This window comes from Aptenodytes forsteri, unplaced genomic scaffold (genome assembly GCF_000699145.1).
Source record: "Aptenodytes forsteri isolate BGI_AS27 unplaced genomic scaffold, ASM69914v1 Scaffold379, whole genome shotgun sequence".
NCBI classification, from domain to species: Eukaryota; Metazoa; Chordata; class Aves; order Sphenisciformes; family Spheniscidae; genus Aptenodytes; species Aptenodytes forsteri.
Window position 1 is genome coordinate 2007769 of NW_008794088.1, and position 13519 is coordinate 2021287.

Below are 13519 nucleotides of genomic sequence, written 5' to 3' on the forward strand. Positions count from 1 at the left end.
GTTAAAGTCCTGCTCCATCTCCAGTTGAACTCAGTGGCAAGCTTTCCATTCCTTGCTTGGAGCAGAATTAGTTATCACCAAGCCTTTACATTGATTAGGAGCAAGCAAAAGCTAGACCAAATTGGGATCAGCTACACCCACCCCGAGAGATTTTCTTTTTTCCTAGAGATGGAGAGAGGCAAAAGGGACAACTGCAAAACCTGGGCATGCCTGAAAGCTGATATATGCTCCAGTGGATTGTTTGCATTTTCAAGGACTGGGGAGAAGCTTGTGGTGGAAAGCTACATCAGTTCTTGCACTCTGGTCTCCCCTGATCTCATCCCTCCTCTCCCAGGACATGATCCGGCTCAGGAAGGCAGATTCAGGCCTTCTGCCCACCACAGATTAGCCAGAACTAATTAGCTTCTCCTCTGTGGGCAAAAAGCCAGTTGATCTCACACCCTCAGTGCTACAAAAGTTGCAGCAGAAAACAGTTACATGCATCAACCCAAGTTTCACAGGGGTGCAGGATTCTATTTAGGCAAGTCCTTCGTTTTAATTACATTTCCTTTTTAATATATTTATATAGAATGTTCTTATATATATATATATATATAAATTTAACACAATATTCACCACTACAAGCATTTCAGAATTCATAAAGAAAGGAAAAAGACTTTGATTGCACCATTTGGACTCTGGATGAGGGAAAATGTTGCAGGGCTTTATGGATGCTCTCTAATGCAGACCTAAGTTCCTCTGAAGCTCTAAAGGTGAAAAAAAGAAGTGCTTCAGTCTTTCTGAAGTGATAGCATGGGATGGACAGCCCAGAGGAATGTGGTTTATAAGGTAAAATACATAAAGAAAGGAAAAAGACTTTGATTGCACCATTTGGACTCTGGATGAGGGAAAATGTTGCAGGGCTTTATGGATGCTCTCTAATGCAGACCTAAGTTCCTCTGAAGCTCTAAAGGTGAAAAAAAGAAGTGCTTCAGTCTTTCTGAAGTGATAGCATGGGATGGACAGCCCAGAGGAATGTGGTTTATAAGGTAAAATACAATCCTCATTTCTGTTTACCCTCATGCCAATAAGGCAGCTCCTACATGAGCTAACATTATCCGTGTCCCTCCTTTCCATCAGGGGATTCCCATCTTTGCCAGCCCAACCATTTCACTCTGAGCTACACTTAACAGAAGCTACACAAACCCCCTGACCACATGGGAAGAATAGGTGAAATTTAGTCACTTGTCTCCCACTGGTAAAAGTGCACAAGCAACACGTGCTGGTGATACAGTATCATGACTGAGACTGGGGCCATCTGCAAAATTAGGGAGTGGCCTTGACACTCTTCACAGTCTCAAGGGACTCGAATGTACTGCAGGGTCCCTGAAATGATCCTTGCAGAGCTGCAAATGATGTGACAGTCTATTTAGGAAGGTCCTTTCCATAGTGCCAAGAACAACCGACCTGGCTCTCCCATACACAAATCTTCAAATTCTGGGCCAGACCCATCTCCCATAAATCTGATCTATCCCTCTCCATAATGCTTCACAGGAAAGACCAAACAAACCCAAAACCAAGCAAAAACCCCAAAATCCTTTCTTAAAGTCTCTAGTGTTGCAGGGTTGTGCTGGAGGGCAGGAGTTTGGTACCCACCATGTACCACTGCAAAACCCTGAACTTTGGAAGAGCTTCCAGTCTCAGGTTCAATCTGCTACTGCAGGGTGGCAGAGGACAACCTAAGGGCTCTGAAGCAAAGATGACATTGGGTCTGACCCTGAAGCTGACCTCAGGAATGGCTTAGTAAAGTTGGATCTCAGGAAGCTCCAACCACACGGTCAGCACCACTCGATGGGAGATGGCTTCTGTCTTCTGGATCTATCCAACTATCAAGCCCTGGTCCTTGAAGCTGACTGCAACTATCAGTGTCAACATGGACCCATCATCAAGCATTAGAAACTCTGCAGAAGTCTGGGTCTGGATTTGGGAATGGTGACACCTGTCCAGTGGTGCACCTTGCAACTAAACAAGTACTCCCAGCTCTGCAGGATCCGGGGCTTTATCTCATCTCTCTTGATAGAAGCCCACTTTTGACCATAGAGCTATAGTGATGTGCCTGCATTAAGCCCACTTGGCTAAGGCTCTTGGAAGTTTGATACATCAGCTGAAGGCTGGAGATGCAATTGTGGATAGAGATGGGATCAAGCTACAAAATAGAGCTCTCATTACAGAATCTCTGCTTAATTAAAATCCAAGACCTGGAACTGAGTTCAAGTTCTGAAACACCCTTAAAAAGTATAGTCTGGATACAGATTTTAGTTGAGGCTGACCTTTAATATTAAGTAAAGATTTCTAATAATTTTCTCTTGCAGGAGTTTCACCACTTATGCCAAAAGCACTATTACTTACTGGAACACTGTTAAGAGTTGAGACAGTGTATTGTACACAAATTGCCAGATCTCATTTCTTGTTCATAGATCAGCTTATATGAGAATAAGGCGCAGGGGGAAGAATGGATTTAAGGTGCCAAGGTTTCATCACATTTTCTTTTTCTTTTGATACATTACTTCATGAGCTTCGCTGGCTCTGTTCCAGATGCCTTGGCAGTCAAAACTTCTAGGAACTGAGAGAATATAAATCCCTGCCCAAAGTAAACTATTTTGTTGATGCCAAAAAAACCTGGGCATCATTTCCACAACTTTTACTTTCTCTAAAGCCTTATCACAATACCTCATATCGCACCTTTCCAAGTCATTTGCCATTAACCCAGCCGTGATGGTTAAAAGCTTTCCCATGAGGCAGTAAAAAAGCCATTTGGGTGCCATGTAAATGCAGCGCAGAGCTGTGCTAACTATGAGGAGCATGGAGGACTGGAAATCCCCTAGTTTTAATGGGAGGCTGCACGGGCATCTTATGGTCTGGGAGGAGGATAATACAATTGTCATGTAGCTGCATATTCCAGACCTGCCGTCCATGGCTTGCTCAGGTAAAGCATAAGCTGACATCTGTGAGACAACATGGACCCAAACAAGAACTCCAAGCTCTCGTCTGGTTTAATATTCTCCCTCAACAAAACTGACAGCACGGACTTAGTTCTCCGCTCTGTTCCCTCTTGTACTGTGTTATGCACAAGTGAGGAGTACAATGGGGAGGATCAAAGACTGCAACTGGTGACAAGGAAAAGCCCTCTTGTTTTTTCACACTCCCTTTGGATATGGCAGGAGAAAATTCTGCTGAAGATACATTCCTTGCATTTGTGGGCCCAGAACTTCTCAAAAGTACTCTGGCATCTCACCCCTTTAGCAGTCAAAGAGTGCAGAGAAAGCATTGTACAGACTCTGGGCCCTCCAGCCACAATGACACTAATTAAGTGACACATTCAGTACAGACCAAGAGCTCATGGGTTGAGTTTGCTAACAATTTGAAAATGCCAGTACTTCAGAAAAAAAGCCCTAAACATACATCCATTGGGAAATTCTGACTAACGCTCATTGTGGTGGCTATAGCACCTCCTACCAGATGCTCAGTTACTGCTTAAACTGTAGCCCCTAATACCTACCCAAGGGCCTACAGACTCAGACATCTCCATGAACGATGGCCCCTGCAAGCACCATTACAGGGATAATCTCAGTGCTGGCAGCAGCACCTGTGTTCCCATCTCCTCCATAGTCACTAGTGACATTTAAATTGCAGAGACAACACGGGCTGTACCTGACTTTGCAATCGCCCACAGTCATATACCAGGCCATAGATGAGTCCGTGGTTAACGCAGAGTTAGAGGCTTTATAAAGGAAGCTTTAATTCTATTCCCGTGGCAGCTGTTGCTTATAAGAACGTGTATTTGCCTGTAACAATAACGGCCCTTCAGGAGAGAGTTTAATTCACTTCAAATCCCCCTCTCAGGATATTGTTCATGATCTGTTCTGCAGTCCCATAAACCATCCTCTTTACCATACTCTTAATCAATGTGAAAGCACTGAGGGCCGGGGAGGTGACAACCAGCCATGCTGTCAAAGAAACAGTGTAAAATCACAAGGAAAGGAAGTTTAAAGGAGGAAGAAGCACCTGGGGACATGCCACACAGTGGCAATGAAAGACCAAGGGTCAAAGATATGTCAGTCAGGGTGCAAGAGGGCAATAGCCCAAGGACATGCAGATCAGAAGATCCTCTTGCTTTTCTCTGCTGTTGGTGGTGTGGAGCACAGCTGGAGATAGTTGCAGAGGTGTCATCTGGCTTTAAGCAACGATGAAAATAGTTGATACTGGCCTTTGTTATGACCATATCTTTGCTTTCATTGATACCAGCCTGAGAACTCTCTACCGCTGGACAGTCAGCTACACACTCATTCCCCAGCCACACGGATGTTGTCTGCCCAAGGCAGATGTGGCTGAGCACAACAAAACTCATGAGCAGGACTTGGAAGATTAAAAGAACAACTAGGCATTTCCTGTCCAGCTACTTTCATTGCTTGCACATGCTGGAAAGAGCATATCTTTGATGCAAGGACAGAGCTGGAGGCAGTGCCTTCAGGTTGTATGTTTGTCACTGGAACATTCTTGGGTGTCTCACACACTGTATGACTTGCTCATGCCAGCTTCACCTTCCTCTTCAGCTATCCCGAGTCTCCTTGCACTGTTCATCTACACTGTCTAAATCAGACAACAGAAATGGATAGGCATGGTCCTTCACTGGCGGCTGGGAAACAATGGAAGAAGGTCCCAAACATCTGGACTTACCTTCTCAGCAGATGTTGTGCCCCTGCACCCTGGGCTGCAGTGCTTTGGAACAGTGTTTCCTCCCAGACCTATTTTCTAATTATACCGAGATTTATTCTTCCTTTTTTCCATAGGGAGGATGAGACTTTCACAGGGCTTGTTAGACAATAAGTATGAGGAAATGCAAGTTCCCTGGGACTGGCTTACAAAAAAAAGCAGACAGTGAGGGACTAGGCAGGGGTGAGAAAGGGAAGGAAAAGCAAGACAAAAAGACTATGACCCTCTGTAGCAAAATGCTTTGCAGGAAACCGTAAAGGATTCGGGTCCATCTTGCACAAAATAGTTATAAGAACAGCAAAATGGCAACAGAGTTGGTCTTGGACACTCCCATCCCATCCACCACGGAAAAGGAATAAGAGAAGCAGTTGCTACTCGATCTGCCTCCCACTTCGTCCGTCCAGAATCACAGAGCGCCTCTGAGGCTGGTAAAAGCAGCTAGTAGAGGTCTCCAGTCTCTGGCCATTCTTGGGGATGGTCATTTTGTTCCGCAGCGTCACCCCCTCAGGCGTTGTCCGCGAAGTCTCAGACAGATCGCCACAAACGGGGCTTGAAGAGGTGGTCTGAGTGGGGCTCCTTATGGGTGATAACAACACCCTGGAGTCTGCTGAAGAGGAGGGATGGTCCATAATGGGGAAAGGGGGACTGAAGAGAATCAGACTCTGGGGCCTCCCGGGCCTAGATCTGTAGGAAGGCTTAGAGAACCCTGATGGCCTCTCCATCTTTGAGGACTGCGGGTTATCTCCAGCTGTCTCCCCCTCAGAGGTGCGCTTTCGGCGCAGAACAGGGGCATCCAGAGCAGGGTGATGGCTGGACTGAGATGGTTCCAGCGGAAAGCCAAGGCTGCTGTGCCAAGGACAGGCTGAGTCCTTTTGAGCTGGGTCACTGTTTTCTTTCTCTGCTTTGGCTTTCTTCTCTGTCAGTGGGCTCTTGGGGGCCTCCAGGTGGCTCCATGCCACCCGTTGAGTCTGCGTAATGGCCTGCTTGGCTTCTGATTCCTTCTTCTCAGCTGGCAGAGCAGTGTTCTGAGCTTGCAGGGGCTGGGGGATCTGAGTGTACTGAATCTTGGGCGGTATCACAGGCACTGCTCTAGCCTGGCACATCTTAATCATGAAGGAGGTCCTGACTGCCGACACGCTGACAGGGGCAGAGTTACGACGGCCAGTGGTGGCGTGGGCCACTGCCAGGTAATCCAAGTCTAAATCCACGTGGGCATTGAAATGAGACCCCCAGGGAATGCCTTTACTGGCAGCAGGGCAGGTAGTCGGCAGGGATGGGACAGAATCACTGCTTTTTACTTCCTTCTGCCCGCACAAGAGGTTCCCAGGGGCAGAGGGCATGGACAGGCTCTCGAATGTGAAGAAATCTGGAGCTGGAAGGAACGAATCCAAGTTGAGGGATGATGGCCTAGTCTTCACTTTGCGAGGTGTTTCTTCACCTTTATTACTCAGCTGTGACTCAGTGGCAGAGCACAATGCTTTAGTAACAGTCTCTCCTCCCAGGGCAGCGTCCTGAGACATGGATAACTCCTCCTTTGTGTTCTTCATCTGTGAAGAACTGCCTGGGCTATTTTGGTACGGTAAAGACAGCTCAAGCTTTGAGCTCCAAGGGTTTTCTTTGCTCACATCCACTTTCTTTTCCTCTGGCTCTGAAAGAGGGATTCCGGAGGGTCCTTCTTTCTCAGCTGGTGCTTCCTCCCTGCTGAGGGGGTACCTCAGCTCCTCAGGTTTCAAAGGTTCTTCTGGAGGACTTGTGCCATTCTCACCTTGCTTAGCTTTGCCCAAACTAGAGGGGGAGATGGGTTGTGTTTTGGGAAGCTCACAAGTCACTGGCAGAATGTCACTGCATGGTTGCTGCTGGTCAGTGGCATCTATGAAAGAGAATGGGATAGTCCACAGACTCATCACTGTGTCTTTACTGTCCAGGGAAAGGCTGCGACTGAATCGTGGTCTAAGAGAAAGGCCTGTCTCTGCTCTCTGGCTCTGTGGCTGAAACTCCTGTATCATCTTCTCCTGAAGGTCCTTAAAGGTGGGGGAATGGAGTGGGCTTGTAACCCACTGGTGATCCTCCCATGGCTCCACAAGTTCTAAGCTCTGCACATTATCTGTCCAGGTATCCTCGTCATCCTGGTCACCAGCATCGTGGGTTCTGCTAACAGCATTGCCCTCCTTCAGCTCCTGGATTCCAGCTCCACTCAGCGCCTTGGAGGAGAAAGTGTCCCTTTCATCAGCAGTCGTTATCTCAGGCTTCTCCCTCTGAGTTTGGACTCTGGTAAGACCATCCTTTTCCCTCTGCAGCTGGCAAGTGCTATCTTTTTCTCTCCCTGACTCTGGACATGCTCCTTTGGAACAAGAAAATTCATCACTTGGGGCAACCTCATTAAATTCTGATTGACTACGAAGCTTCCAGTCCAGGGGAGGAGTGAGACATTCACTCCTGCTGTCCACCACTGGGTGGTGGTTCTTTGGAGCAGCTGTGCCAGTCGGAAGAGTACCCAGTTTGGGCAGGGCTGAAGCACAGCTCTGCTGTGCAACCACATCAGACTGGCAGTTGTGGAGGCTGTCTTGCCGTTCCATGCCGGTGGCACCAAATAAAGGCACCTGAGTTGTTATCTGTGGTGTTCTGCCTGCAGATTTCTGCTCAGACGGTGTTGGACTCTGCCCTGGGCCAGAAGAAGAACTATCTGTTTGTACTGAAGAAGAAGATTCAGAAATTAGGGCTGTCTTGGGGACAGCTGCTGGCAAGAGCAAGAGCTCCTCTTCAGGTTCAATAATTTTCAGTTCCTGCTGTATCTCTGGCCACAGCGGTTCTAGACGGGCATTTGCAGGGTCCTCCTCAGTCTGAAAAACAGAAGAAATGCCATGACCTGGCAGCTCACAACTTACCAGTAAATACCCCTCCATTTTCCTCAAACAGCCCTCTTAGAATAGACAGGCTCCTGGATGAGCGCTCATGGGTACAGAAACACAGACACGCATACTGCTACCAGTTCAAGGAAGGAAATACGTCTATAAACAAGTGGGTTTATGGAGCAGAAGATCCGAGATGCAGCCAAAATGAGGCCTGGACAGATGTACTGAAAGAGTGAGGTGAATGAGTAGCTGGAATGTCTCAGCCTGTTTCTCAGCTCTTCCCATTCAGGCTCGCTTGGCCTTGCCAGGGGATCTGCATTCCCAAACTGCACATGAACTGGAATGAATAATCTATTCAAGGAGCTATGCCAACAGATCTTTAAATAGCTGTCCAGAGATGAGTATCGCTGTAAGAAACTTGGTGAAAAAGCTCTGCTAGAGATACAGGGGAGGCAAAAATAATAATTAAAAAAAAACAGTGTGTAGAGAATGGAAGAAAAAAGGACTGTTCAGGCTGTCCAGGACAAATGGGACAGCAAAAATAGAAGGGGAATTCAGAGACAGTAGGTCAAACTGCTCAGACATCCGGACAGTCTCACATCTGGAGAGTCTTAGAGCAGACAGATTGTACTGACTGCAATTGTATAGTTACAGGAAAAGAAGACCAAAAGGGGACAGTAGGTAGTTCTGTAAATGTAAATCACCAAATGGTGATGTGGACAGAAGTTAAATCAGTACATGGTCAATTCTTGACCCTGCTTAGCCTAGGTCATAGACTGAGTTTTTGTGACTGCGGACACACAATGAAACTTCAAACAACCTCCCAGTCACTACCATGACATTGTCCCCCATCTTTTTTTTTCATGCCTTCTTCCTTACCACATCTCTTAAGCACGACCCTTCTTCTGTCTTAGCCGTCTCGATCTCGTGCTGGCCACAGCTGCCTTCTGAGGAGACATCCTTCGCCTTGAGCTGGCCTTGCTCTGCCTTGTCTGCAGTGAGCAGCCCCGTATGAACCTCTGAGGCTGGCGTTTGTTCCAAGGTGGGACTCTGCTCTGAGGCCTGCTGGGGGCTGCTGGTGCTGCTTGTGCAGCTGCTTTGCCCACATAATGTCTCCTGATTTTCTGCTGGTGGCTGTGGAGTTTCTAAGGACTCAGGCTTCCTGGCTGCCACCAGCTCCTCAGGGTGAGAGCCTGGATCAGAAACACAAATGAACGATGTAACTACTTGTGACTGAAAACATGTGCCCTGAGACAAAGCTGTGCTGTTTCAACCCAATGCCAACTAACAAAGCTAAAGAGCTCCCTCCAGGCACACCAGGATGTTGCTGCGAGGCCACCCACCTCCCCAGTCTCATTACTGCAACAAGCACCAACCTGACCTGCTACTGTCAACACCCAGCCTGCTACAGCTTCATCTCTTTCCTGCCACAAGAGCAGGCTGGTGCAACCTCCATGCCACTGAGCTGCAGGGCACCTCCAGTAGCCCGACAGAGGCTCCGCATCCTCCTCCTTAACACACTTTTACCTCTAGATGCTTCTGCTGGCAGGGTGGGCCCCGGCTGTTTCTCCTTCCGCTCCAGTGCTTGCTCTGTCCTCGTGTGCATCCCTGCTTCCAGGGCAGAGGGGCTCGTGCTCTCAGCCACTAGGGAAGACAGCTCCTCTAGGCTGGAGAGGGAAAGCTTCTCCTTGGCGGGTACGCGGCACGGGGTGCTGTTGGTGCTGATGACTGCGGACACCCGGAGGGGGACAGAGACAGCGAAGGGCTCTGAGATGTTCAGGGCTTTCCTCTGGTGACGAGGGGAGGCCTCCAAGGGAAAGAGGCTGCTTGGGAAGCCTGACTTGGCAGCTGTTTCAGAGGTGTAGAACATGCGGCCACCTTTGGGGGAAGTCTGCTCGTTTTCGGCATCCTCTGCTGCCCGGAAGACCTTCAGCTGCTCAGGGGGTGACTTTGCCTGCGGTGTCCGGGGAGGACCTTTCTCCCCACTCAGCTCGGAGCATCCTTTGGCCCCCACAGCAGATCCTTCCCGCTCCCACTCATTCTCCTTGCTGAGGTCATATGAGCTGCCTGTGCCTCCTGTCCGCATCTTCATCACCGGAACAAAAAACCCTCCAGTAGTCACTGTCCGTTTGAATCTGCTCTTTTCATCTTCCCCTAGAGGTGGGAAGATAGGAGGGAGTCAGTGGGAAGCAAAGCATTAGCAAGCAACCTTCTTCTGTGAGGAGCCCTCCTGAGTCCCTCCAGGGATGAGTCCTGCCCTGGTGAACACCCACATTTCCCCAAAGAGATCGGGACAGCAGGCACTCAAGACCTTCCAGGCTCCAGCCCTGGGGCTTCCTTCAAACTGGGCAGGCAGGGCTGGATAGGATGCCCTCCAGTGGAAATCACCTAAGACTTTTATTAGAGGCCCCTCTCAATCAGATACAGCCAAGTCTAGGGCTAGCATGCATTGCCCACAAAGATCACAGCTCCAGGCTTTGTTGGCTTATTGCAAGCACTTTTCACTGCTTTATACTTTTCCTTATAAATGGGAATTTTGTGCCCAGAATAATCAAGAATGAAATTGAAGCAATCCCACTGCTAATAAAGATGCAGCTAAGCACAGTGGTAACTCTCAGGTGCGTGCACCAACATAAAAGACACAGAAAAGGGTTAAAAATGCATGCACACAAAGGTGGGGGCACATGTCAGCAGCCATGGCACAAGCGTACAAAGATACACAATACAGTGAGATAGGCAAAGAACAGACCACCATATCCCTGCAGGCACAGGGGAAAGCTGAGAATGCAGAGGTGCAATCCTTTGCCCTTAACGGTGTAAGTTATTGATGTCTCACCTTCCACTGGCAGGGAACACAGCGAGTCCATGCTCTTCGCGGGCCGAATAGTTGCTTTTTCTGTGGAAAATGAGTTTTAGAAACAGGCTTCATATCCCGCGGCTTTGCAGGTTTCAGCCCATAAAGACCAAAAGCTACTTATAGACGGGCATGCCAGGCAGACATCGAAGTTATTTTCCATTTCCAAGTGTTCCCCCTCTGTATCCACACCACGCAGCTTATTACCCACAACACTTATCCACACAGCTGGGGATCTGCTAGGGCTAACAACAGCTTTGCATCTGCTGGACCCGTGGAAAGCTATACTTAACCCAGACAGTCAGCACCATTACCACTGTGAAGCAGTTAAGCATCCCCAAAGCCGTTATGCACCACTGCCCTCCCCGATCAAGTCAAGCTATTGGTTGTGGGGACTTTTTAACTAAACTGACATGAATGCCTTCTCACCTCTCATTCCTGATAGCAAATGTTAGGTTATTTTTATGTTGCACTCCCAGGCTCTTTTGCTGGCATGAGCATACCCTGCCTCCAGCAAGCACTCCGGGAAATTTATGAGGACAGTAAGCAGCCTATTTTCCTGGTCATCCTCGCTGGACTTGCTTGTCCAGAAACAAGCTGCCATTTGTCACCAGACACTCTACAGGTCTGTTCCTGAGAGGTTTTGGAAGCATGTAGCTGTTACCGCTCTGAAAAGGGGAGATGGTGGGAATGTTGTTGGCAAGCAAGGCAAGTTAGTCTCTGGCAGCCCAGAAAGGGACCGTGGAGCTCTGGAAAATGTCTGGGAGCAACATCTGCTGTTCACAGTGTTGCAAAAAGTAGCTAAGGCAGAAAGTGAGCAGGCTTGTTGGACTTCATTTGTTTATATGATTAAAGCTTCTGGGACTGACTTCCACATGAGCATAGGAGAAACTCCAGCTACTTTTTGCATTTATATGGAGTCCTGGCTACCTTTTACGTTCATATGGCATGATGTCTTGAACACTGGCTCCACTTTCCTAGAGGAACAGAATTCAAGCTGTGGAGCTCGCGTTTTATATGACTTGCAGACTTGTGTGCCTGGACAGAAACTGTGTTAAAGCATGTGCTGAGTTTCAACAGCAAGTTCATCTGTTTCCTCACATTAGGCTGTAAGCAGAGAGCACACAAAAATACAACATGGCAGCACTAAAGCACTCCTTCTCAAAAGCACTACTTCAGTGTCTAAATCTCTGTGCACAGTTGTGCATTTGTGTGTCCTGCTGGTGAAAATGCACAGCCTCCTGTCACTCGGTACTGCGCTTGGAACAAGGCTCGGCCCCCAGGACCACTGGGCTCCAGTCATTCCTGGGCATCCTTGGCTTAGCACTATTTTGGGACAGAGTATTCCTTACCAGAGTGAGAAGGTGATCCCGTGATCAAAATAGGATGGAGAGCTATTTTGAGGTCTGCCATGGGCACCCTATGTGAGGCCATCTGTACATGCAAAACATGGGGGAAGGCAGGGGTCCAAAAAGAGCTGGATCCAGCATTTGGCTTCACACTCACTTCTGATCCAAATTCAGCCTCTCTTATATGTGGTGGTAGGTAATGTTGCCAACATTAACTACTTTATTTTAAATCTTGCAATGTTTGGTTGTGCTCCTCCAAACACCAGCTCCTGGAGTCATGAGATTATCTAAAAAAAAATCCACTTTCATCTTCTTTTTAAAAAGTAAATTTCTTGACTTGGAGATACTAAAAAAATCTAGGACATACAAACCCCAAACACTTCTTTATGAACTCGGGTAAAAAAGACACTTTCTTTTAAAAGTTGTGATTACTTTCAAGTCAACTTCATGATTTCTAGAGCTTGAGTCATCATTTCTGAACACTGGGAATTGGCACTGCCATGTGATTTTCTAGGAAGCAGAGTGTTTAAGAGATTGCAGCTCAGGAGGGGCTAGAACTTGGGATTACAGCCAGGAGAAAAGACAATTTCTCCCTTGTAAATTCTGCAAAAGTAATAGCTTCCCTCAGAGTGCTGAGAGCCAGGAGCCATAGGAACTCCTGGCACCTTGTTTTTCACAAAGACACTGAACACAGTCGGTTCTTTAATGCCCTTTAGTGGAAGGACAGCCTGGAAGGACAGCCATTCACCCAGTGCCATGTAAGGAACATTAGGAGCCAGAGGCTGGCTGGGCTGGAAGAGTGGACTAATCCAAACCTACATAGCATTTCCTAGTCCCCAAGCTTGACAGCTGGGCAACAGGAGCTTGTTCATCACATACCGAAATGGAATCTTTACTGTAGCTGTCTGGCATATCCTCCTGAAAGGGTGCTTCTCGCCATCAGGTGAAAATGAGATGTGCATGAAACCAGGCAACAAACATGACCCCATTGGACTGTCTCAAGTCTAATGGATTAGTGTCATGTGGATACAGGTTGCTCCATGTTATCAATATTGCAGGAGAAAGCTGCAGAGAGAAATACTTAACTGAAAAGTGTGTTCTTACCGGAGAGCTTCTGTGCCCTTACGAAGACGCTCCCGTTTCGACTCAGTTTCGACTTTGATTCTGAGCCAGAACGGCCCAAGTTAAATATCGACTTCCATTTCTTGGACTTGGTAGATAATTTTCTCCTGAAAGGAAAAAGGGCTCAGGAGATTACCAAACCCTAGAGACTTTTGTCTTTTTAATATCCCACAAAAGCCTCTGAGTTCTCTCCCCTCAACACTGTCCCTCTTTTCTTCTCACACCTTTTTTAATTCTAAGGCATGCAAGGCATAGCTACACAACCAACTCTTGCTTTTCTGTAAGTGATTTATCTGTATTGCTGATTTAACCATGTCATGGATGGAAAGACACTTAAGCCGACTCTTCAGAGAGTTGGCTCTGGCATCATGCTACAGCAGCTGTGATTGACTGAGCGAACAACCATGCTTGTCTCCAGAAAGGAGAGGTTTCCGAGGCTAGAACTATCTTGCAATACAGTCAAGAAAAATTGCCTTTTTAACAGGTTTTAATGACAGAATGCAAGATAAATTCCAGAGAACGGATGGAACTGGTATTATTGCTCAGTGCACAAAGCTATCCTTTAAAGTCCACGTCTTATAGTTTTTATG

At 47.6% G+C, this 13519-nt stretch overlaps 1 protein-coding gene across 1 annotated transcript in view; it reads right to left on the reverse strand.

Annotated features, from left to right (window-relative positions):
- Positions 1-887: 887 nt before the first annotated feature.
- The window catches only part of ARHGAP31 (Rho GTPase activating protein 31), a 60953-nt gene continuing 48321 nt past the window's right edge, over positions 888-13519 (reverse strand). The window contains exons 8-12 of the mRNA XM_009274441.2: positions 12912-13036; positions 10441-10500; positions 9132-9758; positions 8484-8797; positions 888-7592 (exon numbers count right to left, since the gene is read on the reverse strand). Coding sequence (XP_009272716.1) covers positions 5124-7592; positions 8484-8797; positions 9132-9758; positions 10441-10500; positions 12912-13036 — 3595 coding nt within the window. The 3' untranslated portion in view covers positions 888-5123. The remainder of the gene's footprint in view (positions 7593-8483; positions 8798-9131; positions 9759-10440; positions 10501-12911; positions 13037-13519) is intronic.